The 27,746-nt window shown below is 34.2% G+C and overlaps 1 protein-coding gene across 2 annotated transcripts; it reads right to left on the bottom strand.

The window, feature by feature from the left end:
* Positions 1–222: 222 nt before the first annotated feature.
* Positions 223–26,633, bottom strand: LOC110106603 (multisubstrate pseudouridine synthase 7). 2 transcript variants are annotated; one of them, XR_003700221.1, is made up of 21 exons: positions 26,407–26,633; positions 26,251–26,329; positions 25,178–25,372; positions 24,630–24,859; positions 23,076–23,148; positions 22,874–22,930; positions 22,201–22,280; positions 22,007–22,069; positions 21,813–21,900; positions 21,585–21,687; positions 21,362–21,465; positions 16,039–16,112; positions 15,221–15,285; positions 11,428–11,603; positions 11,134–11,201; positions 10,972–11,032; positions 2,104–2,141; positions 1,868–1,936; positions 1,476–1,788; positions 761–875; positions 223–578 (listed from the first exon to the last, which is right to left on the bottom strand). XR_003700221.1 is itself a non-coding variant. In XM_028693426.1 (20 exons), the coding sequence occupies exons 1-20, from the start codon at positions 26,598–26,600 to the stop codon at positions 882–884; spliced, it is 2,205 nt and encodes a 734-aa protein (XP_028549259.1). In that variant the 5' UTR covers positions 26,601–26,633; the 3' UTR covers positions 837–881. The 2 variants fall into 2 exon arrangements, 1 of the variants encoding a protein (XP_028549259.1); XM_028693426.1 differs by lacking the exon at positions 223–578 and having other exon boundaries at positions 837–956.
* Between the last annotated feature and the right edge of the window lie 1,113 nt (positions 26,634–27,746).

Here is a 27,746-nt window from a genome sequence, read left to right as displayed (position 1 = left end):
AACAATATATAAATAAAAGGGAAAAATAACATCAAAAACAAAATCTTAAAGAAATTCTTGCACCAGCATGCCAAACATAACATTGCAATATAACTGTGATAGCCAGAGCACATTTAACTAAAAAGTGCAGCTTCACTTCCTAAACTTCACAAAGGGATAATGGAATCAACAAGGATCCCTAAATTTGAATTACACACTTATGCACACCAATACTTTGGCAACTAAAACTGTGAAATATGCATGTAATAATTTCACCATAATAAGAGGGTTTTCGAAGTACAACGCTGGATCAATGAAAGACAAAAAGAATGTTCGAGGGAGATATTCTAACGGCTAGTTTTCATTTGAATTCATTTTTCAAGGGTAAAGATACAGGTGGCTCCTTTCAAGGTTTATGTTTTTAAGGAAGAAACAGTTGATTAATTAAAAATCTTAAAAAAAAAAAAAAAAACCTTCCAAATAATTCAAGTTCGAATTCTCAGGTGAACAAGTAGTGTATCTTCATAAATCTATGGCGAAAAAACTCCACAATCAGACAACCACAATCTTTGCCGGTCAAAGAGCCATCAAGCACATACCTGCATTATATTTCAAAACCAAGAAGCCTCAGATTCGAACAAGTTAGCACAACAATATGATATGAAAACAAACCATGCAAGATATACTCAAATAGTCTTTTTGATTCAGGATGAGAAATAAATAACATGGAATATAAAAAAGGAACGCTGCAATTAAAAATAAGAAGAAGAGGGAAAGATACCTTGCAACTGGATTATTTTCCAATCAATCATTAATTAGAAACATTTTAGTTTTTTACAAACATAAATATGAAGGAATGACGTAGGAAATCCTCAGGTGTTCACTGTCTTCTGTACCTGCAGTTAACCAGAAGTTCTTTTACTGATATATAGTATTTCGGACTTCTTTGCGTTTAGAACACTGATATAGATTGAAACCTGAAATAATCATTACAAAAATAAAATAAAATAAAATAATTTGAATGCGCAGGGCTCTGTATTTGCAGGTTTCCAATTATCTTCAAAAATTCCCTGAATGAAGTTGACTGAATAGTTTGGAAGATCTTTAAAACCAAAAATGATTCCAGGTCCGGCCAATTATGGCGGTATAGTTCGGAACTTAGAAGATCTCAAAATTGACAACTATTTGAGGACTAGCAAAATATTGGTAAACTAAGCAAATATCACATTTTAAACAAGCTAAGACAAATTTTATTTGACCATATAAAGCAAGTTTAAAACACATTTTTACTGAAGCGAAAAACAGGAAAAAACAAAGAAAACAAAATCTAGCCGCCTGCTCATGTAGGTAAAAATTGAGATGGTGTTGGACACTATAAATAGTTAACTCCAAGTAACTATATTCACAATTTATTATACCAAAAATAAATATATGGAACAAAAAACTGCATAAATAAGAAACTAGCAACAAAAATAAAAAACAAAATAAAAACATACCAAAGTTGATGACTTAAGTAGCTCTCTGATGGCCATTGTGGCATAACATGAAGCAGGAAGAGTAAAGCCCAACTTCAAGGCCACCTTTGGATCAGAATAATCACACTCCGCTGGTGCAGTCACCCCATTTTGATCCTCAGACATAAAACAATCAGAACCACCACGTTTTCTAGTCTGCAGAGAGTCTTTGTCATCCGGACTTGTATTAATAGAACTCTTGTTTGTCACCAAATCAGTGTTCTTTGACCCAACCAAGATATCCATATCTGTTTTTGCCAAGGATTCATTGTTATCTGTATAAGTTAGCAACTCCCTGTAAACATTTACATTAATGCTTTATCAGATTCTTTCATGATAATTCTTTTGAGGTTCAGAATCGTTCACTCACTCACCAAGTATAATCTATAGGACGCTGAAAAACACGCCTATAATCTCCCGTCATGCTAGTAATAGAGAATTCCCTTCAAAAGTTGACCGAAATGATCAATTCTAAGAGAACATAAAATTTGGGTGGCAGAGGTGAATTTGTCATTCGTGTATGTTACATGTAACTACCATAAATTCTTTTTTTTTGAAAAAGAGCTTTGTTTAAATATCATAGAGTATCAAAAAGGATGTAGAAACTTACTTAACACCATGAACACTTTCTGTCAAGCTTACACCATCCTGAGTCCAAATGAAAAATAAAATAAAATAAATGTCAAGCATAATGAGGAGAGACATGTCTTATTCAATTCATTGAAAGAAATCCTATGAGATACAATATTGAAATTGCTCGACTCTGATCCATGGAGAGATCTTTCAAAGACAAGGCATAGACGTACTTTCTTCAGTTTATCAGGAATTCAAGTCAAACCAGACAACATTGCATTTGCATCTAAATTCATAAACGACCCCAAGGTTAATTTTAACAGTTACTTTTATCTTTGTGACCAAATTGTGATATTTTCTAATAGTCAAAGGACCAAATTAGATTATCATAAAAGTCTAGGACTAAATTGAGCATTTACTAATACTCAGAGGAATATTTTGAGGATTTAATTTAAATTTAATAAACTCATAAACACAAACACTCAAATAAGTCCTTGAAAATCACCTTGCCGTTGAGACAATTATTAAGGCACGAAGGAACAAAGTTTTCACTCATAAGATTTACATTGAAAAGTCTAAATTTAGTTTTATTAGTCGGTATCACTGTTTACCACCAAGATGGGCCGTTGTACTATATATTAGGATGAAAACATGACCACAAACCACTAGGAGCCCAGTGATAGGTGAGGTATGGGATTCACATGATAGTTACACATGACTAATTTTCCTTCTCTACTGTTATAACTTCTCATTTACAATATCATTGTCTAAATAATCATGCCTGCAACCTTTTTTCTGATCCAACACCATTTGGAATTTCCAATGCAGGAAGAACTTTTTGAATTGTTATACCTATCAACTTAATTCCTTTTCCTAGGTCATTATGTTGCAACCTTCGATCGATCTAGCATTTCTTTTCCTCTTTTTTCGTCTCTCACTTTGCAACCCTTATTTTGAATGTAGAAAGGCAGATAATTATGTCGGTTTAGTCACAAAATGCTATAAGTCCTGCATATGATTTCTGAATTAAATCCAATTCAAAAGTAATTTATTGAGATTGTGCATCCTTTCTTTCTATTTATGCTAAAAAAAAGATTGCATAAATATAAAAAAAGTGCAGGTGAAATCCAATCTATTTTTTAAATACATAACTCACACACAATCCTTTAAAAAGAATCAATACACCCAACATTATGATTAGATTTTTTGGAGTAATTGCAAAAATATTGGTATTGAACTCAAAACTCCAAGAAGATGTTCAGTACCTCAAGAAAACAAAAGAATCAATTATATTTTTTTCATATGCTCTCACATATAGATAAGACTAACAAACAATATAACCCTTTTTATCACTACTTTTTATTCTTAATGGAGTTTAAGAATTCCCAAATTTCTTTGTTATGATTATGTCTTTATTCTTCTATTTTTTTATATAAATAACTCAATAACATAAAAAAATATATAAATATATGAAGTCACCTCAAACATGTTTATAGCAACAAATAGTGATAGGATATGACTTCTAAATTAAAAAAAAAAAAAAAAAGTTAGTAGTGGAGTTAAACTTGAAAAAAATAAGCATGTCATCATCATCATCAATAACTTATCCACACAATTTTCCGAGTGCCCCCTTCAATTTTGTATATATATATATATATATATATAAAAGCTAGAAGTTACAACATAGTGTCATGCAATACAAAATGACACAATGGCAAACACATCTTGAACAATTTGGGACAGTTCTAAATGGCGATAACCACCTTTAAAGTCCTATGTACCTAGTGAATATATGATAATAGGTTAAATAAAGCTATTAATGAGGAAATCATTTCCTTAATTGGGGAGATTAAAAGCATGATGAAGCAAACCTCTTAAATAATAAGACACGTTTTAGTATATAAGTTGGTATTTCGCTGGGAACTTCAAAATTAAGGGTGACCATGCTGGAGCATTCCAAAGATGGTTGGTTGGCCTTCTTAAAGTTACACCAAGAGAACATAATAATACTTGTTAACCCGAAATGGACATTATCTCGATGCATTAATTTTCAAACTGTGACAAAACCTAATTAGCAACTAGGAATGACAGTGCAAATAATCAATTAGTTCAAACAGCTTAACCCAAGATACCACTGACTGGCAATTAAATCCACTGTTTAGGGCAAGCTAAGGTGGCTCGAAGTTTTAACCCTGGCTAGTCTACTCTAGATTAAATAGAATGTCAGCTTACTACAAATCTCACTTTTAAATCTCGTATCAATAAAATGCATTTCTTATGTTAACAAGCATTCAATAGATCTGATTAAAGCAGAAAAGCATGCCAAGCAAAGTCATAAACCCTTCAACTTTGTATATTACCGGCATTGGTTTGTATTCTTCTCATGGTTATGGGTTATTCAAAAAACTTCAAGGCTTAGAAGTGAACTAAAATGAGCAGAGGACCTATACGAAGAATAGTGGACTTGTGGACTAAAACTCTAAGTGATTTCTAAAGATCAAAACCAAATGAGGTAAAATCAAACTGAAATCAAAATCAAGTCAATACGAACATGCACTTGAACCTGTACTTGAGCTTGAGGACTTGGACTGCATGGGACACTTGAACTTGTTCTTGGAACTCGAACTATGCAATATCAGGGGACCCGAACATAGAACTCAAACTCAAATGAACTCTAACATGAATTGAACAAGGTTTCAAAAGACTTGGACTCAAATGAGAACTTTATTAAGATAGAATCTGAACTCAAGTGAAATACAGCGGATTTGAACTCAAAGCAGAAGCTTGTGAACATTGAATTTGAGTTGGGCAGTATCAAGTGGAGCTTGAATACAACGAACTCCTACAATAATTCCTACGAGATCAAATGCACCACACTTTCAAGGACAACGAGGGAGACTCAAGCATGAGTTGAACTTTGAACTCAGGTCCGATGGAATACATAGAATTGGGACTTTTGATGAATGAACCAATCAGAGTCTAAATGCACAGTTCTCTAAATTAACAACAAGTTACAAGCGGGGGATGAAATCCTGATGCACATAAAAATGTGTGAATTCCTACAACGATCTCTACAAAATGCCTGTTGATTGAGATGGCAATATTGGAGACCAGCAATCAAAGATCCACCCCCGCAAGCAAGTGCAATCGTCAACCACCCGAGATTGATGAAAGGGTGGATATGATGCAGAAGCAATGGGTCTTCTACAAACATTTTCAGGAGGTCGTAGTAGATGCAGCAGTCCCCTGCAAATGGATACTTGTGGATAACAACAGTGTATTGAAAGTACAATGAATCACTGTGGACACAAGTACGAATATCACCTACGACAGTGGTGATCAAGAGCTTCAAGTAAGGGCAGCCCGGTGTATGAAAGAGGACCGTCCCCTGTAAACAAGTAAAATTAGCAGAACCACCTGAGATTGGTGAAAGGTGGATGTGATGCAAGAAACGAGGGTCTCCTATGAACATTCCTAGGAGCTAGTAGCAAACACAACGGACCCCTACAAACAAATACGAGCCGCTTGTGGATAATAACAGTGGGCATATCATAAGCATATCAAACCATTGTAGGCACAAGTACAAGTATCTTCTACGACAATCCATATGAGGTCAAACAAGTACAATCAAACCACCTGAGATTGGTGAAAGGGTGAATATGATGCAGAAAGAATGAATCTCCTGCAAACATTTTCTAGAAGCTCGTAGTGGATATAAGCGGTCCCCTGCAAATGAACACTTGTGGATAACAACAGTGTGTATATCGTAGGTACAACGAACCACTGTGGGCACAAGTATTGATATCACCTACGACATTGGTGGTCAAGATCTTCAAGCACGTCGGGTACAAAGGCAGCCCGATGTACGAAAAGGACACCCACTGACAGAAAGGAGGGAAATGTTTGAACAAATTAGAACCAAACTTCCTGGTGTTCCAAAGTCTCTTCTTAGTTATATACTCGAGAAGAAAACCGTTCTGATGTCTACAAATATCGAAAATGACGGTCTACTACACCAAAGATCCTGAAGGGAGTTCTCCCCAAATCAGCAGCCTTTGACTCCCGAATCCAGAAAATCCTTCCCCAGTGATTGAGAAAGGGGGAGTCAACATCAAAATGCCACGCCATCGGATCTGCGACATCTATGAAAGCAGACAGAAGGCATCCATAATCTACAAATGCTACGCCACCGGATCTGCAACGTTCGTACAAGCAGACAGAAGGCGTGTATAAGCTCTTCAAGAAATGTTGTGCATTCAAATGACAAATACATGCACAACTACAAATATTTCAAAATACCCATACACGTGCACCGTAGTCTGTATACATATAGGTACACAAAGGGGTAAATTCAATCGTTACCCGCATGGGCCCCGGCGAGCGTGTTATTGGTACACACGTGACGCCTAGGGATGCTACGCGAGTCGATAAGTGAATTCTAGTTCGAACCAGATCCTTCTATACGGACCAATAGAAGTCGACAGGGTTCGAACCTTTAAACGTATACACGGTTGTGGAGACCAGTGTATTTGTTTCAATACACTCATATTAGGCCTTGAAGGCCTACAATCAAGAAAATTCACAAACAAAAGGCACAAAGCTTACGAGGAACTCGATCCTCGATCAACAGCCCGGTCGAGTTGACAAGGTTCAATCAACTAAAGTGGAAATGACCCCAAACACCCCGATGATGGCCGTGTTCAATGCAGATCTCAATCGGAGGGGTCCACAAAATATTTCAAAATGCCCTCAAACTTCTACAAAAATTCAAATATTTTTCAAGTGACCTCAAGGTCACCCCGATGATGGCCGTGTTGAATGTTAATCTCAACCTGAGGGGTTCACAAATACTTTTAAATGTCTCCCAAAAGTTCATTCAAAATCCAAGCTCTACCCAAAAACCCAAAACTCTACAAATCCCAAATTCCAAGATATTTAAAATTAAAATTTATCCATCAACTTTTAAAGCAAAATCCATCCACCCTCCGCAACCGTTTGCCGGGGTGGACAAATCAAAATTTACTTCAGCTCACAAAGAGCAAAATGCCTAGTCGAAAATATCACTAGGATCCATTACCGTTATCTACAAACCCATCTGCCTTCCAAAATTTATCCCGGAACTTAGTTCGTTAAAACTCCCCTCGCCGAATAAAAAAAAAAAAAAGAAATCGCGCGGCGGGGAGGCCGGGGCCGAATTTTCGGAGCCCACACAAAAGCACCCAAATATTAAAGTTCTTCAAAATCACCTTTCTGTTGAGACAATTATTAAGGCACGAAGGAACAATCAAAGTTTTCACTCATAAGATTTACATTTAAAAGTCTAAATTTAGTTTTGTTAGTCGGTATCACAGTTTACCACCAAGATAGGCTGTTGTAATATATATTAGGATGAAAACATGAACACAAACCACTAGGAGCCCAGTGATAGGTGAGGTATGGGATTCACGTGATAGTTACACATTGACTAATTTTCCTTCTCTACTGTTATAACTTCTCATTTACAATATAAATTCCTATATAATCATGCCTGCAACCCTTTTTTCTGATCCAACACCATTCTCGTATTTCTTCTTTTCTCAAAAAATTCAATCATCATTGGAATTTCCAATGCAGGAAGACCTTTTTGAATTGTTATACCCTATCAACTTAATTCCTTTTCCTAGGTCATTATGTTGCAACCTTCGATAGATCTAGCAATTCCTTTCCTCTTTCTTCCTCTCTCACTTTGCAACCCTCAATTTGAAGGCAGAAAGGCAGATAAGTATGTCGGTTTAATCACAAAATGCTATGAGTCCTTTTCTGAATTCAATCCAATTCAAAAGTAATTTATTGAGATTGTGCACCCTTTCTTTCTATTTATACTATAAAAAAGATTGCATAACTATAAAGAAAGTGCCTGTGAAATCCAATCTATTTTTGAAATACACAACTAGCACACAATCCTTTAAAAAAAAAAATTCAAAACGCCCAACACTATGCTTAGATATTTTAGAGTTATTGCAAAAATATTGATATAGAACTTGAAACTCTAAGCGGATGTTCAGTACCTCAAGAAAACAAAAGAATCAATTATATTTTTCATATGCTCTCCAATATTAGATAAGACTAACAAAGAATATAACCCTTTTTATCACTAACTTTTATTCTTAATGGAGTTTAAAATTTCCAAAAATTTTTAGTTATGATTATGTTTTTATTCTTTTTTTTTATATAAATAACCCAATAACATAAAAAAATATAAATATATGAAGTCACCTCAAACATGTTTATAGTAACAAATAGTGATAGGATATGACTTCTAAATTTTTTTTTAAAAAAAAAAAGTAGTGGAGAAGTTAAACTTGACAAAAAAATAAACATGTCATCATCATCATCAATAACTTTATCCACAAAATTTGAAGTTGGCTTTATTAATCTCCACTATTCATTTTTAAAGAGTTAATCCGAGTGCCCCCTCAATTTTGTACATGTATTTTAGATAGAAAAATCTAACTCTACAAGATCACTTAAATATAGTGAACACTTAATAAAAATGTGTCTTTAGAGTAATGATCAATGTTCCATCAGGAACACCATAATTAAGTATGCTCAACTAGGAGCACTTCAAAGATGGATGATCTTCTAGGAATATTGCACTAAGAGAGCAAGTTCTGAATACTGATAGGCATAACGAACAATATCTCAATCAAAGTTTAAAACTGAGCAATTGGGTATTGAGGCGTTTTTTGTTCGTGAGGCGAGGCGTAAGCCTCAAGGTGTTTTGAGGCGTAAGCCGCAAGGCGTTTTGAGGCGTAAGTCTCAACATCTAAATATTATGTAAAGAAAAAATAAAAGTTAAAAGTCATTTTTATATAATACCCAAATAATATGTTAAAGGTGTTTTGAGGCTTAAGCCTCAAAATCTAAAAATTGCGTAAAGTAAAAATTAAAGTTAAAAGTGATTTTTATATAAAACCTAAATAATATGTTAAAGGATGACATATTAACTTTCTATTGAACTATGAAGTAACAAATTTGCATACATATGAAACAAAAAATTGCACAATATGTAAAGTGGTAAGTAATAAATTATGTGAAATATAACTAAAATCAAAACATTACGGGAGAAAAACAACACAAACTATATAAATTGCATAAACGTATTATATAACATCAAGTTTAGCTCTAAATTTCTTCTTTCTCAATTCCCTAATCATCTACATTTAATTACTAAAGAAAGTTGAAATAATTGACAACAATTCAAAAATCTTTTATATTGTCATTGCTAAGGGGATTTTTATTTGAGTCATCATAATAAATTTGATCTCTCCCCTGCCTCATCCTGTAGGGTCCAATACCTAACAATCTGCTTCTTCTTCATCTATTTTAGTCATCTTCATATTTCATAAATGTTTATCATCTACATAAAGATGAGAGTATACTCAAATTTTTAGAGGAGATGGTGGTGGCGTGCAGATTTCAAGTGATCCTGGCGGCGGCTATGAAGATGGTGACTATGATGAAGGCGATGGGCTAGAGGCCAAGGCCGTTGAGAGGAAGTTGTTGCGGCTTGGGAGTGCAAGAAGGCATGATTTTTTTTTAGCTTTTGTATGGGATTTAGCTAAGTTTTAAATAAAAAAACATACATAAATAGAGCGAAGCGCATGCCTCATAAAAAAAGATCGAGGCATAAGCCTCGAGGTGTTTTTCACTGGAATCGCATTGAGGCAGGCCTCATAGAGAGCCTCATATTACACAATTTTAAACAATGATCCCAATAGAAAAGAGTTTAAGCTATTACAAATGATATCATAGCAATACATAAGCTAGAAGATACAACATAGTGTCATGCAATACAAAATGCTACACAATGGCAAACACATCTTGAACCATTTGGGACAGCTCTAAATGGCAACAACCACCTTTAAGGTCCTATGTACCTAGTGAATATATGATAATAGGTTAAATAAAGCTATTAATGAGGAAATCATTTCCTTAATTGGAGAGATTAAAAGCACGATGAAGAAAACCTCTTAAATAAAAAGACATCTTTTAGTATGTCAGTTGGTATTTCGCTGGGAACTTCAAAATTAAGGGTGACCATGCTGGAGCATTCCTAAGATGGTTGGCCTTCTTAAAGTTGCACCAAGAGAGCATAATAATACTTGTTAAATCAAAAAAGACATTATCTCGATGCCTTAATTTTCAAACTGTGACAAAACCTAATTAGCAACTAGGAATGACAGTGCAAATAATCAATTAGTTCAAACAGCTTAACCCAAGATACCACTGACAGGCAATTAAATCCACTGTTTAGGGCAAGCTAAGGTGGCTCGAAGTTTTAACCCTGGCTAGTCTAGATTAAATAGAATGTCAGCTTACTACAAATCTCACTTTTAAATCTCGCATCAATAAAATGCATTTCTTATGTTAACAAGCATTCAATAGATCTGATTAAAGCAGAAAAGCATGCCAAGCAAAGTCATAAACCCTTCAACTTTGTATATTACCGGCATTGGTTTGTATTCTTCTCATGGTTATGGGTTATTCAAAAAACTTCAAGGCTTAGAAGCTTTAAAGAACATGTACATGAGTAGATGAAGAGCATTAAGAGGAAATCAATTGTCAGGTGAGGATAGGTGGCATTGTCACGTGATAAACTTGGATAAAAACATGTAAAGAAAAGTCTAGAAGAGATGAGAAAGTGCTATGAAGAAAAGTATGCACAGTCAGTAAACAAAATATTAGACCAACAAGAAATTTAAAAAAAAAAGCACAAATCAAGTAGTTGTGATAAGGCTACCATGGTAGACCTAGATAAGGGGAAAAAAGCCAATGAATTCATCATCAGCATGTAATAAATCTGAAAAAAAAAAGAAGTTATTTTAATCTACCATGAATAAAACTCTGAACAAGGTTTGCTTACCTTCTTAGATATATCATGATAAATTCCAGCTATATCATTGCCCGGATATATAGTCCTTGATCTGCAACCAAGTTAAGACGATGAAAATGATGATAATCAGGCAGAAAATGAGAAAAAAAGGTTCAAATTTAGTTCGATTGAGTACTATAAGAACTCATTTACCCGGGCAAAGGAAGTACAACGTCTTCAAATGTATAACCACCACTAATCAGATCATCAGAATTTATAGTCTGGAAAAACATAGAGTTGCACTCTCAAAGTGTGACTAGGGTCGCATATGAATAGCTAGCAAATAAATTCTAATGGATAAAAGTTATATGCATGAATAAATCACCTAATTTTGAAGCTCAGATAAAAAGAGCAGAAAAATAGAGAAAAGATAAAAAAGAAGAAGCATGCAGATGTGTATAGAATACTTGTAATAAGCCACCATCCCATTAAAAAAACAAATCACACCTTAACAAGCTGAATCTTTTCCTCAGGAAGTGCGACATCAGATATATCAAGTAAACTATTATTGCCCTCTCCATCATGATATTCATATATTGGTTCAACGCTCTCAAAAGAAGCAACTTTCTCAGAAATAGGACCCTTGCAAAAGACCAAATCTCCAACCACAACCTGTGCAGTACCTATTGTTCAAGGGACATTTTAGTGAAGAAGAACATACATACCTCAAGCACTCACCCCAAACATCTGGCAAAATGAAAACTTCTTTCCTATCAGGAGCTATGCATATTGCGAGATACTACCACAATAAAACATGGTCAAAGATGCATAACTCAACATCCAAAGGTATCAAGTAAATTAAAAGCATTATACATGTCTATTCTATAATGTGCATGACCATCTTATTGCTTGAAACATGAAACTGAAACCAAGCAGGAGCAAATAAATTTACCAGACAAGTCACTATGAAACATCTGAAGTTACAGTTCCATCATTTAAATGAATCAATGCACACCAAACATAAAAATCTATTAAAAAAAATCCGCAGCTTTGTGATGGACCGGCTGATTTGATTGGGAGGAAATTAGGAAGTTTCCTATTCAAGAGTGAGCTGTTTAGGAATGTTCTTAATCAAAAGGGATTAATTAGGAGATGTTTCCTAATTTAAGAGAGCATATTTGGGGGTAGATTTAGAAGAGATTATTTAAGAAATATTTCTTAATTGAAGAGGGCTGATTTGAGGGCTAATTTGGAGGCAGATTAATTATGAAATATTTCTCAATTAAAGAGGGAAGATTTTGGGGCTGATTTGGGAATTGATTTGGAGGAGATTACTTAAGAAATGTTTTCTGATTGAAGAGGGAAGATTTAGGGGCTGATTTGAGGGCCTATTTAGAAAGGAAATAATTAAAGAAATATGAAGGAATTGGGAGAAGGTTGTTTGAGTATTTATTGTTTATTGTTTGCTTTAAGTGGGTGATTTTCATTGGATTAGGGGTATGTCTCTTTTGCTGAGTTTAGATTGTTCTTAAGGGTATTTAGGCTCTATACGACAGCTAGAGATTTAGAAGAGCCGGATCTTCCTCTCCAATTGAAGATCCACTTGTATCTCGTCTTTTCTTTCATAAATCTTTCAATAAAAAGTATTTTTGTGTGTTATATTCCTGATTTTCTTGTCATTGATTTTCTGACATTGCTAAAATCAGATTTCAGCCAAGAGTTTTCCTAAATTTCTGCAAGCACTTTCTATCAAATTGGCATCAAAGCATTTTTCTAGGATGAAATAGAAGTCTTCCTTGCTGATTTCAGCAACGTTTTTCTCTCCAATCTTGTTGTTTTTTGTTGACTGGAGGCCATATTCGCATTAAAGTTGTTTTTTGTTGTTGGAGCCTAGATCTTGGTACTCATGATAGGAAGAAAGGTAGAAGTGCTAGAGGAGGACATCGAATAATTAAAATATGAAATTTTGAATCTCCAAACTCAATTTTTAGATTTCAAAAATTAAATTTTAGTTGTCCATGAGAAGATCAATGGGAAATTTTTCATCCAGGAGAGATGTTCAAGTAGTTTGTCGAGACAAACCAAGAGGGAGGTGGGGGAGGTGAAAATTTTGGGAGAAAGAAGAGGAGATGCCTCTCCTTTGGAGCCAATTCCAAGGAGGAGAAAGAGAAAGGAGTGGAATTTTTGGTGGAGCTGTAGAGTTTAGAAGGAGAAGAATATGAGGGAGAAGATACCAGACATGGTTCAACCACTCCTACAATAATTCCGAGAGGTGTTCCAGCACGTTCAGGGGTTGCCTCCAGTGGGAGCACGAGCATGATCATTTAGAAGGAAGGAGTTTAACATATCAGTGTTTGTCCATATCATTCTCCCCAAGTCCAAAAGGATGAGATCAAGAGATTGGTCAGGGAGATGCTGGATGAAGGGAACATTCGACCCAATGACAGCTTATATTTCAGTCCAGTGCTTCAGTAGCAGTTTTTTTGTTCCACCTTGAGGATAAGGTGACACTTTGGGAGGGGAGTATTGATGAACCAGCTGATTTGAGAGGGGGTTATTGATGGGTCAGCCGACTTGATTTGAAGGGAATTAGAAAATTTCCTAATCAAGAGTGAGCTGTTTATGAAGGTTCTTAATCAAAGTGGATTAATTAGGAAATGTTTCCTAATTGAAGAGAGCATATTTTGGAGTTGATTTGGGGGTTAATTTAGAGGGGATTAATTAAAAAATATTTTCTAATTGAAGAGGATAGATTTGGGAGGAAAATAATTAAGAAAATATGAAGGAATTGGGGGAGGGTTGTTTGGGTACTTGTTGTTTATTGTTTTCTTTAAGTAGGGTTGGGGTATGTGTTGTTTGTTAAATTTAAATTGTTCTTAGGATGTTTAGGCTCTAGTTGGCTGTTAGAAATTTGGAAGTGTCGGATCTTCCTCTTCAATTGAAGATCCACTTGTACCTTGTTTTTTTTTTTCATAAAACATTCAATAAAAGGTGTTCTTGTATGTTCTATTCCTGGTTTTCTTATCATTAGTTTTCAAAAATCATATTTCAACCAAGGTTTTTCCAAAATTTCTGCAAGCACTTCTATCAAATTGGCATCAAAGCAGTTTCTTGGATTGAAATAGAAATCTTCCTCACTGATTTCTGCTATGTTTTCCTCTTCGATCATGCTATTTTTTCGCTATTTGGAGGCCATATTCACATCAAAGTTGTTGTTTGTTGTTGTTGGAGCCTAGATCCCAAAACCCATGGAGGAAGAAAGGTATAAGTGTTAAAAGGGAAAATAAGACGATTGAACTCTGAAATTTTGAGCATATGAAAAATATGGCCTCACATTGCAGATGGATCAACAAAATTGAAGAGTTCAAAAAGGCTAGCCTGAATAAATGCTTCTAAACTGATTCAGATCAGTATTGTTTACAAAACCACAAACCATGTTTCTTTTTTTCAAAAAAAATTTCCCAGAGGTGAAATTCTATTTAAATGGATAACTTCAAGACCAACAATCATATTAACCTGCAATTCAAAACCATTGACAAGGCTTTCAACGTACAAAGCACAATGAGAAATGCTTAATCTCAGTCAGTATCAAGACGATCTTAATAAAAAAGTACCGGAGACTTTTGGGCCTCTATCTCATATCTCTTCATCTTAGAATCGCTAAGTCTTTGGATTTTGATCCAAAATGAACAATAATGCCTGTTTAAAATTGTTTCAAATGAGATCCGTAAATGTAGCAAGCCCAAAGTGAAAAGGCAGCATAACATCAGAGAACTATTTTACCCATATAGACGTTGGATTCCAACAAAATATCTAAAACATATGAAGAACTTCAACTTGATTTGTGTGTGGGGCTGACCAATCACAGCTCCCAAATCATAGACGGAATTGTTTTCTAAAATCATTTTATAAATTGGCAACTAAAAAACTAAAAAATTTCTGCAAACCTTTTAACGAATCTTACATGGCTAAATTTTATCTAATCAGGCTCTTCCAAAGTGACATTTCCCATGCAGTACTTTCTTTTTCTTTTCTTTTTCTGAAAACATTTTTATTTCATATTACAATCCCATGCATGAGAAGTGCATCAATGCAATTGCTTTATAACGTGGCAATATCATACCCATTAACGTCTTATTTTGACAAACCTTATAAAAGTTAACGGCAATATTAATTCCACTGAAATAACAAAATACCATATCTAACTTCAAATTAGTACTAAACATGCTAGTTGATGCAAATGCATATCACAACTGTTGCACATGAAAACCAAGGACATAAGACAAAAGCTACCTCATACCATGTTTTCGTACTCTCATACTCGCAGCATGGTTCCACAAATAACTTTGATAACTATGCACATACCTGAGGAAAAGAACAAGCAGTAAAAATGTTCACAAAATAATAGTTTAGGTAGAGATAGACCTAAAAAGACTTGACAATAAAATATTAGAAATGATCTTTCTTTATTAGATTTAAATGAGAATTTGACTTTTAACAGGCACGATGACGAAAAAGGATTCATGTAGCCGACCCCACGTAGTAGGACAAAGGCTTGTGGTGGTTGTTGTTGTTGTATACCCAAGTCCAATAAATGGTCTACAAGTGAAGTGTATGTACGCATGACTCTCTGTCTATGAACAAGCAACAAAACCAAACAAAAGAACAACCATTTTTCATGCCAAATATAGAGCCTCATAGTAAAAGTGACAGATGAGAAAAATGTGTCCCATAGATCAACATTTCTCTTCATCTTTCGTTCAGGTCCTCAGGACATTGCCAGAGGAGAAATTATCAACCTTCACAATCTATGCCAACTCAATAGTGCAATCATTATCATCTGGAAATATAAACAATTCAAAAACATACTGCATCTGAAAGAAAAAATGATGAAGTTTTCGAGGACAGATCAAGAACAGGTAAGGTCACATGGCAATGTCAGAGTATAGACTAACGCATTCTTCTTCAGGAGATAAATCAACATGCTACAAAGTTAATCATACACATTATAAACATTTTAGAGACTTAAAAAGAAAAACGTAAGTGCATTTCATATTATTTAGCTGGCTTGGAAAATAGAAAACCGTGAATTCAAATTCTTGGCAATAGATAACTTACATTAGTCTAAGTGTCCTAGGTATTCCCTGCAGAGCCTGCAAATAGTTGCCCGGGCAATTTTTTAAACACTGTATCTGTAAAAAGAAAAAAAAAATAGAAAAAAAAGGGTAAGCATTAACTAAGCATTAAAAAACACACAAAATTTGGATCCAAAGTTATGAAAGATCACATTAACAACAACAAAAAAAAAGATAAGAGTGATAGCACAACCTATGAAACCTTAAGTAATGTGATGCGGACATCCGATCATGAAGATTTTCAAAGGAGGAAATGACGATTGACGGCCGAGATCATTCCACCTTATCTTAATTTGTTATTTGTAATTTTTCTTTTTAATATGAATTTTCCCTTTTTATCCTTACTTAAGAGGATCATCCTATGTAAGCCCTAGGGGCGTATGTGTCTTGTTTTAGGTTCTTAGGCCTATATATAGAGGCCCTTCCTTGCGTAATGTAATGATGTATTAGTAATAAAATTTTGTTTGCACTTGTGTTCTTTGGAGAGAACTTGGGTGAGATTTCTATGGGAGGGAATCAGAGTTTCCACCAGCCGCAGGATGGATTCAGGCTTGTGGCTTGAAGTCCCATGGAGAAGGGCAACATATTACCCGTCAGCTGCAGGATGTGTCCTGGCTCACGGTTGTATTTTTCTTTCCCTAAATCCTTTTCTCCTCCTCTCTTAACTGCCGGCCAAAATCCCCCACTTTCAAATGCTTTCCTAATTAGTACATCTATTTTAGGAAGCATTCTTCAATCATATTAAATATGAAATTATTTCATATTTAACTTTCCAATCTTCCATTAATGCATGGGTCCACATACATTGTATGTGGACACCTTTTCTCTTCTCTCCATAGGTCGGCCCACCTTCTCTCCCCTCTCTAATTATTTATTCCCTAATTTACGGCATAAGATTATGGAATATTAATTACCTCTTCCATCCTTTATTCTTCTTATTTGAAATTTAAAATTTTTTAAATCTCCCCCACCTCCTCTCGTTCTACATCATAATGTCACAAGAATGGTTAAGAAAATTGGACTGAACCAAACAGTTGACTTGGTTGTACCATAAATCGGCCTTCGAATAGGTTCAATTCAACTAAAAAAATGGGTTTATAGGGAACTGGAATCAACCTATAAATATTGGCAGTTAAACCACTCAGCCCATCAATGGAGAGCTTTGGATTAAAATACAAAGGCGGTGTTGGAATATAATAATTTTGAACTTATTTCATCAAAAATGTTATATTTTAAAATATCCATTACAAATACACATTTTATTACTTACATATTATTAGAAATATTATGCATTTGAATCATTATAACTATTTCCATAATATTTATATCAGTAGTTAAACCCCAATCGAACATCCTTTCTTTCCACGGATTCAATGTCCGATCAAAGTTTAAAAATATTGGTTACAGTATATTTTTTTTTTATCACACAATGAATATTGGTTACAGGATATTTTTAAAAATATTGGTTAACACTGCCGTTGCCAGGTCCCAAGTCCTGGATAAGAAAAGTGGAGGGTTGCGTTAGGTAGTCGACAGCCAGCGTAAAACTTGTCGAACAATAATGACATGAATCCTTTAAGAAATTGTTGTACACAATGAATGAGCTAGCTCAAAAAAAATTTTGCACTTCATAGTAGACAATATTTGGTCTTAGTTTTTTTTTCCCAGTTAGTTATAACTTGGCTAAAAAATCATTCTAATCATAGAAATATGTCATATATTTATTCTATTAAGAATGTTTCATTTCACGCCTACTATGATCATTAATTTAATAAAGTTTACAACCAATAGTTTTCATTTAAAAGAAATTTTGAACTTGTTTAGGCCAAAATAAAAATTGCTGCACTTGGCACATTAAGGCATGACTAAACCTAGGAAAATGCGCAGGGCAATCACCAACAATTGATCCAAAAAACCAAAACGCACTTTCGGGCAAGAAAAAGCGTTGGCCCAATCAAAATTCATCCTAACCAACTGAATGCACAAGCAAAATAGTTGAGGTCATCATAATGCCGCATCATCCAAACTTAATCCAAGCATCTTGGCATATGCATATCAAGCTTAACATATTTTGACTGAACCTAGAAAGGAAATTAAAATGTAAGTAAAATATACTAATATAGACATTGGATCAAATGAGGGGCTTGACAGGAGTCAAAGAAATGATTGACTTGATAGTGAGAGTTGGGGGTAGAGTGAGGATATACAAAATGTCATTACGGGAAAAAAGTGATTTTAAAGAGTGAGTTGTTAATGGTGAACTATGCCGTGAGCATAACTGATACAACACCAACAGCATAGAAATGGTGCATGTCATTCATGTCCAATATGTGACATATAGATAGGCTCATGGCACATGCCACTATGCCATCTTATCTTTAACTTAAGGAAATTTTTATACACCTTGATAGAGAGAGTCGTCTTAGACGGTTTGGTCACATAAAACGGCGGCCTTCCAATGACCCGGTTAGGAGAGTAGAGGTATTAGATTTGACTTATGTTAAGAAAGGTAGAGGCAGACCTAAAAAGACTTGGTTAGAAAATATTAGGAATGACCTTTCTTTATTAGATTTAAACGAGAATTTGACCTTTAATAGAACACAATGGAGAAAAAAGGATTCATATAGCCACCCCACGTAGTGGGATTAAGGCTTGATGTTGTTGTTGTTCTTGTTGTTGTTGTTGTTGCTCTTATGGATAATAAATAAAAATTCCCATACTTGTTACCCTAATAAAAACAAACCAAAATAACAAGCAACTCAACCTAAAACGCATATCAAAAGTAACCCCACAATGAATAATAGAATGCCCTTACCTCTACATCCCAAGTCACATCCAGAGCATTGCCCAAAATAAACATTCATAATTATATTACTTAAGTAAATCATAGTTTGTAATTAAATAATCTTAACAAGTTCATTTCTAATCATTGAGTTCCTTCAATGTGATTATAATTTCATTTGAGTCCTTCCTAATCTTCTAAAGATCTATTTGAAATGTCATCATTCATCTTCACAAGTTCAAGGTTACCCTCAAGGTCTCGATCAAAGACAGAGTAGAAGTGCCTATAAAGTTTCCATTCTTGCATCATCCTAGTGTTATCAATAATTAAACATGCTATCAAGATGATATGATCGCACAATGTTCAAGGTGTTGAACGCCATCCCAGGCACCTGCCTAAGAAAAATGTGGTTCTATGAGGAAATAAATAACACTTACAAATTATTTTTTCAAATATGATAAATATTTTTTAAGAGTGTGATTATCATCACAATTAAAAAAGAAAATTTTATGAAGTTTCAAATTCAATTATACTCCAAGTTCACAATATTAAGGAAATGGATTATCTTAAACAAGTACATTAAACTATAATAATTTGTAGCATGCTCATATTCATCTTTAAGATTTACAACTCAAGTTGTACCTTTTTTTTTTCTAATTTGTTTCTAAGTGCACATTCTTGTTTTCATACTCTTGACACTATGCTTACATCACCTCATGTTAATTTTTCAAGATGTTAATTTATCAGCTTTCGCATTAGAAGTATTATTACCCATCACTTCAATCAAGGTGGATGATTACCTTATAACTAGAGCAGTAAAGTGAGATGCTCGTCTAAGCAAGCCTTAGTAACGCACCCACTTGGGAAGTGTGCAAAGTATTATGGCCTTGCCTTAACCGAGCACAATGCAAGCATCTGGCTCACCATTAACATCACTTTAATACCAGTGTAGGCATTCCCTTCCATCCGAATTGGGCACTCTTAAACGTGTCCCCATCATTCCTTTTTGTCAAAGTGTAAATACTACTATGAAGTAAAAACAAGATTTATTGTGAGAATGGCAATTGCATTAAAAAAAATGTGGCGCACTGCAAACGTACCAAAAGGAAAACAGCAAAGAGTTAAACAAAACTAAGATGAAATTCACAGTATCAAATCGCCAAAGTATTTGGATCACTTATTATTTACCACTTGAAATTAGTTTAGTACTTATGCTCTCATGGTTGTTCAATGAAAACAATGAGGAGTCAACAGACATCAAGATCAAAGGATCGAAAGGTGAAAAGTGAAAACCTAAGGGACAAATCATTATTAGGTTCAAACTTCCTACCTAGAAGCAATTAACATTTATAAAACTATGCTCGTCAGAATAATAGTAATTTAATCTCCTAATACCTAACAACTTATTGTTATTCGTTTTAAAATGTCATAAAATATGACAGTAAAGGAAATAAATATTAAAAGATTACTTAAATTAAGTACTTCAAAACTAACTTGGTTTAAAAAGGAAATCATACAGATGATGAGATTAACAGAAATTTGACAAGGAAATTAGAAGTTTTATTATGAGGAAAGAGATGAAAAAGGGCAACCGTAAGTAAGAAGATGTCAAAAACATAAATTGTGCAAAAAGACTTGAGTGTAGTACTCAATGGGAAGGAACAGTAGAAATGACAGTAAAATTTGAAAGTTTAAAAATTGAAACCCTTAACTAATCCTATAACAAATATTATAAATAAAGCATTAATAAACTTTTTATGCATACCTTACTTTAACTTTCAGGTTTAGGTGCCTCTATTTAAGCCAAATAGCTAAAAACTGCATAAGAAAATGCAAGTCTAAGAAGATGGAGGCCATAATGGTAACATAAATCGCACAAACTTTCCCTTTCCCATCAAGCATTCATTCGTATAAAGGATAGCAGGGCTTTCATACAAAACAAATGCAAGTATAGACGTGACGAACAAAAGCTAATAGAAATCCAAGTCCCCCAAACAGGGTAATATGTTCTCCTTTCAGTTAAAGGGCTAGCTCTTGACCACTTAAACTGAGTCCATGAAGCCTGTAACATTTACCAGTGACCTATTAAAACTTCAGACGATCCAGGCTCCTGCACTCATTGGGGACTAGTCCAATTGACAGCCTTGATTCTAAATGGCCGCTGATGCTAAGGAAAAAACCAAATCAACAACAAAACAGTTAACTACCCCGCACTCTAAAGGAGACAATCAGAATGAATATATATATATATATATATATATATATATATATATATATATTTGAACATGCCATAAAGTCAGAGAACCTTAAGCAAATAAGTTAAACAGAAAAGGAAAACTCAGGACTTTTTAATAAGATATTCATGGAAATTTCAAGACTACCCTAAATTGCCTTAAATTCCTCATTGTACGGAATCAAATAAGCAATTATTGATAATATAAGGAACTTGTGCAAATAGGGGAAGAATGGTTACACAAGTTATGAAAACTAAAAGAAACAGAAGCACGCAATGGAAAGAACTTACAATAGCTCTCTCAGCAACCAAATAACGAGGTAGTTGACTTAACACCAAATCAGCATTACCAGTTTTCTTGTACTTCTTCCGCGCCTCTTTAATGTCAGCTCTTTGTTTGAAAATTTTTAAATCAAGGAAAACAAGTTTTAAAATTGAAAATAAATTTTATTTAAGACAACCTCCTTAATAGTTTACTGATGAAATTAGGACTATAGGCATGCCATAAGGATATCCCCGTCCCTTGGATCAAGTATCAAATCTACAGCAGTCTTCCACTCTCCACGAAGGAGAGCAGCTCCAATTGAATGAGTTGGCACTGAACCACTCCCAAACCGCTGAAATAATTCCAAATTGAACAAAACAACCAGGCTCAATCAGTCAATCTGTATAATAAAATTTCAAAGCAGAGGATGAACATATTAAATATGCAATATTTTTCTTGCTACAAAAAAGATACCACCTGCAGACCATAATAATTGATAAAACCACTCCTTCCTAAACCATCAGCAGCTGCGTTTATAGTATCTACTGAAGCTGCAACAACACCTCTACACAGAAAAGTTAAGTAGAAGGGAAATCAATAATAAAAAAAAAAAGAAAAAAAAAAACACAAAGCTTATTTCACAAATAGCACATACAAATAACTTTAAGTACCTCAAAGTAATTGTAAACCTATTTCCTAGTAGCTGACCAAGAAGAAGTCCTTTCTTCAAAAAACTGAACAAAACCAGTAGTGTCAGATCGACTAGCAGCAGTGGATATAAGGTGGCATTTGTTGCGCACTTCAACACTCAAAACAAAAAATATGCTGCGATGAAAGAAAAATATAAAGAATGGTTTGTACTCACCAAAAGTCTCCAACTTTAATGCCAAACAATCTGCAATTGAGAGCAGCTAACCTTTCTGGATGCAGCTTAAATACAGTCACCTAGGAAGAAGAGATAGAATTCAAATGCATGTACCTTGAAAGTTGTTGAATCTAGCAGTGCAACACATAGTCAAATCCTACTTTTCTGGTGGCGATTAAAAAATGGAAAACACCTTTGAGTTTAGATCCTTTTTCTTCCGGGAATCAATCCATTTCGTTATATGTATGGTTCATGGATCAAGGAGCCTTAAAATTTCAATTCAAACATTTTTCTCAAATCCAAAGATACTAAAATCAGCCCCACAGAAAACTGATTAATTCAGTTAGATCACAATGAACATGATTTAAAAATTCATAGCATTTCTGGCGTCTGCAAACCTGTACTGTACGCAAAATAAAAACCCATTGGAAGACGAAAGTATCCTAGTCAAAATATTTACACAATGTCACAACTGAATATAACCTGTAAGCGAAAAAGTTAAGTTCTCATCCCAACAAATTAATTAATGTGATATATTTTCATTTGAACTTTCTTGTCATGGCTATTTCAAATTATAAGTGGAAGTAATGAATGGCAAGAATGAAATTGAATGTAATAGCTCTACTGAAACCGAACAATAAAATGGAAATAAGAATGTGATGAAAATAGGTACCCTTTGAGTTGTTATGGCGCGTTTATCTTTAGTGCCAGCAAATCCAAACGAGCGTTGCTTCCCATGACAATCAACACAAAAAACTAATCAATGATTATTATTTTGCAATCTATAATCAATGGTTAAAAGACATCCTTGCCAAAAAATTATATTCAATACAAAGACAACAAACAAAATGGCATGGGCACAATCAATCTGTTACCTGGATACCTAGCATCTTCCCTATGACCCCCAAAGCCTCGTGGGTGTCTTTATTCTCCTTGTAAAGATTAAACCTAAACAAAGATGAGAAAAGATCAAATAGGCCATTTGTTGCAGCATCACTAGAAAATCTTAAGGTGAAGAAGGTAGAGATATGAAGCAATCATGCATGGATCAAATGGATTGACGATTAATATTGAAAGAAAATACTACATTTTTCCAAATCTTCCCTAACACATGATGACAAACTGTTAGACCGGACCACTGGACCGGTCCAGCCGGTCCAGGAGGGACCGGTTCACGGACGAAACCGCAAAACGGCGGAGATTGCTTCCGCCTGGGCGGAAGCCGCGCGTGACGCACGCCTTGCGGCCGGTTTTTGGAAGGTTTTTGAATGGATTTTAGGAGGGAAATTGATTGTAGGGATTGTTTAAGAAATTCCTTTTGAATTGTATGCATTAAATAGTAGATTTTCCTAGGTTTTGAGTATCTTGAATTTGGCTGAAATTTGAGATCTCGTAGATTTAGGATTTCTTTGGGCTCTAGCGGCGTCTAGAGATTTGGGAGAGATCGATCCTCCTCTCGAATTGAGGATCAATTGTATCTTGCTCTTTTATTCATCGTCTAAGTGGAATACAAGTCTTTTCTTGAGTTTTCTCTCGTATTTTCCCGGACAAGTGCTGTTTTCCTGCTGTAAACAGCAGAAATCTGCTGTTTTCCTGCTGTGGACAGCCATTTGGCTGCTGTTGGTTCGCCGATTTTGGATAGGTTGCTTGTGAATACAAGCACTTCCTATCACAAACCTTTTTAGGAAATAGGTTAATTTAACCAAATCTACTCCCACAAAGTTTTTAAAACAAGGTGATGGAAAACTGAAACGAAGCATTACTGGTTATCCGTCTAAAGCAAGAGAGAAATCTTTATTTATTCTAAGAATTTGAAGGCCTCCAACAATAATAATCAATCTTACTTCCTCAAAACAATCAGAAAAAGATTTAGATGTGAACTTCATTCAATCAAATTGATAAGTTCTGAAAAAGTTATTAGTTTAAGAGAGTAAAGACTCAAAAAATAACAATAAATTAATAAACTGCTCGCACCAATTGAGTGTTTATCTTTTGGGAAAAATGGGGATAAATCAATTGTTATCTTCAATATACAAGCTGCACACTTATTCAAGGCTTAGCGTAATAATTTCTTAACTTTAGAGCGTGTTAAATAAACTGTACCAAAGGAGGTGTGGGGGAGCAAACTGAACAGCTTGCTAAACCATGCAACACTTATTAAGCCAAAGCACTGCTACTAAAATAATCAATCACTCAGAAGACTGGTTTTTTGGTTGGAGAAAAATATGAATAAGTGAAAAAGAATGTAGGGAAAATGGAAAGTTAAGGCATTCAATCTGCAGGGAAATTGGAGCTAAATAAAGTTCTACACGTTTGGAATCCTCAAAGCCTCTTCCATCCAAACTGTGAATTTACTGTGCATTGCATAAAACGCTGCATTCCATTCTCAGAATTCAACAAAATCAGAACCAAGTCAAAGAAAACTTTACCGTAGGAACTTGCCTCGCTCCTCAGGCCAATTATCTGTACCCCTGCTATCAAAAGGAATGTCATTTTTCCTTCCTGAATTCTCCATATCTTTCCTCTTCCTCCCTCCCCTACCCTTTACACCTTTACCAGAAGAGAATCTAATCCTAACGCACTTGGAATTGCCATCCTCTCCATCCACTGTATCTGTTACAAGGAATTTGAAATTTGTCTTGAAGAAATTATGAACCTCCTGAAATGCCCCAAAGAAAACAAAAACACTGCCTTCAATTCATCTGAAAAAATCAAATAAGGGCTCATTTGGTTGCATAAAGTTGAAAATTATGTTTTGAAAAATGGTGAAACTATCAATCATTTGATTTGATGTAATTAGAAACCAACATGATCGACAAATCTCCTCAAAACTCTCTCAAACATATAACTCCATTTCCTTGCAAAATGAGTGAAAGCAAATTCATCATTTTCTTAAATATGTTTTTATATACAAATTGCAAGCAACCAAACCAGCCAAGAAAGAAGAACAAATGAAGGCGCAACATCAAGAACTAACAGTACGGTGGGACTTATCAGAGTCTGGAGCAAGAACAATGGGGGGCAACTCATCACCCACAGTGGATGCAACCTTTTCAAGGAATTCCTTCAACAGTTTAGCATTAGCTTCTCCAGCAAGGGTTTGAAATAATTCAATCTCATCTGTGAAGCACTTTTGATCCGAAGAAGCTTTTCTTTCCTCCTCTTTAGAACACTAATACAAAAGTCTAAATTACATAAAAAATCAAATTATTTTGATATGTGCAAATGCTATAAAGAGTTTAGTAATAACTCAAAACATCCATACACACACACGCACACACACAAACACACATGTTTAAAACCATCAAATAAACTATAAAATTAAAAATATATATCATATATTTAAAAATTATGGCATTTTAAGGATTTTATACGAATACTACAGACATCTTTTTCACAAAACTGGGACCATACATAAATAAAATAAAATTTATGCAATTAATGGAAATCTACTTGACTTGTTGTCAATGGCAATTTTTTTTTGGGGAAGCGCAGGTGTTTCAAAAATTTTAAATTATTTTTAATTTGTAATTTTTATATTATTATTATTAATTGTCTTTTAAAAATATAAGCATAAGTAATATTTTTTTCATTCATATAGAGATAGATTGAGATCAAGTATTACAATCAAAATTTTATAATGATAAGTTAAAAAAAATTAATTTATTTTAAAATCAATGCACTATAAGTAGAAAAAATTTTCCGGTCATAACTATTATAAAAACTATCTACAAAATAGAATTGGAGAGCAATGATAGTTTAGTCACTAATATTGAGAAATAAATATTTATTAATCATTAACTCTTTACGATAAGAATATGAAGAATAAACGTAAAAATTATAAGTTTTTTATCATCTTATGTTTTATCTTTTTAAAAATAATAAGTTCAAATACAAAAAAAATTAAAATTGCCAATCTTAAATCCAGATAAAAAAACTAAGCTATTATTTAAAAATATTAATTTGTGCCTACTGAAAGAGGGCCATGAGCTTCACGAACAAAATTTTTCGCGTTTTCACCCTTAAAGGTAAGTGGGAAAAAACGATTACCTTAGGCGGCAAATCAAAGGAGGTTAAGCGAACAATGTTCCCGTCGAGATCCACCTCATTAACGATGAAATCCGAGTACCTAACACGACGAAAATCGAGAAGCAAATGTCAAAAAGATGTTGGCGATTCACAGAAAACTGTGGGAAGAATAGTGACCTCTGCTTAAGAACAGCCCGGAAGCCGGGCAGGGAAGAGACGTAGCAATAGATGCCGACGTCGGACTCATCCACAGATTTCGCCATGGCGAGGGTTTCGAAAGTGTTAGCGAAGGGTTTTGTGGGGTGGCAGGGTTTTGGGGAGAAGGGGATAAAGCATGGAGTCAAAGAGATGGAGAAGTTTGCCCCCCTCATTGGAGTCGATTCGTTTGGCAACTGGCAATGAACTGTTTCTGGGCTGGGCTGGGCTGGGTTGCATTATGGGGCAAACAGCCCTATCAATTGATAATCAGCTTGAATTCAACCCAATAAAACTAACGTAAAATCAAGTTTAACTAATTATTTAAAAGATATTAATATAAAATGAATTTAAGAACATTAAAATACTTTCAGCTTTGTGATTACTCAATTTCATATATTATATATTTATAAAAATATCCTCTTTATTTTTTTATTTGACCAAATATCTTCAAAAGATAACATAAGATGAAAATATTTTTGAAGTGCGTATAATTTGCTTCGAATACTATTAATATAATACCGCTCGGAACATGAAAAAATAATATTTTATTCCATTTTATTCATACATTGTTTTATATTTTCTCTCACATAGTTATTGCTAATTTATTTGTTCTTTTGTGTAAGATTTCTAAATAGAGTATCATAAGAAGTTTGCGACATTATAGGTCAATGAAATAGTTTAGTCCAACATCATATAGTTATGTGTTAGCATTTCAAACATTTAAATAATAGTATGATATATAGTTAAAGTGATTCTTTAATAAGTGATTAGTTATATTCGTTAAGGGAACATAATTAATATAAACTAAATCGAAGTCGTGTATCAGCGCACACTTATTCTTTAACTGTTATAATTAAAGTCCATCAAAAAACTTAACCATTATTTATTTAGCATATGATTGAAGAGATGATTATTGATCCAACCTAAATTTGAAGTCAAATGCAATAATATTTGATATTAAGATGGCCTATGGAGTTGATTTGTCATATGAAAATGCTTAGCATTGTCATGAACAAGTTATTTGCCATGCAATATGGACCTTGAAGAATCCCCATAGAAATTACCATTGTATATTTTCATGCTAAATAAAAAATAAAGGCATGTTGATGCTTCAAGTCATTTTAACTATATTTACTTTTTTGGGGTGTTTACATTTGAAACTTTATATAAAATAAATTTGAGTATTCATATATATATATGTCACCCAGTTCTAAGTGTCAATATAATTGTATTTGTTGCTCAAGATATGAATACTCAAATTTATTTGATGGTGTTTACAATAGTTAATTCAAGAAATAATAAAATGTTAGTGTATTTTA

The sequence above is a fragment of the Dendrobium catenatum genome, unplaced genomic scaffold (genome assembly GCF_001605985.2).
Source record: "Dendrobium catenatum unplaced genomic scaffold, ASM160598v2 fragScaff_scaffold_273, whole genome shotgun sequence".
Classification (NCBI taxonomy): Eukaryota; Viridiplantae; Streptophyta; class Magnoliopsida; order Asparagales; family Orchidaceae; genus Dendrobium; species Dendrobium catenatum.
The sequence above is the reverse complement of the archived record's forward strand: the minus strand, read 5'-3'. Positions and strand labels throughout refer to the sequence as shown.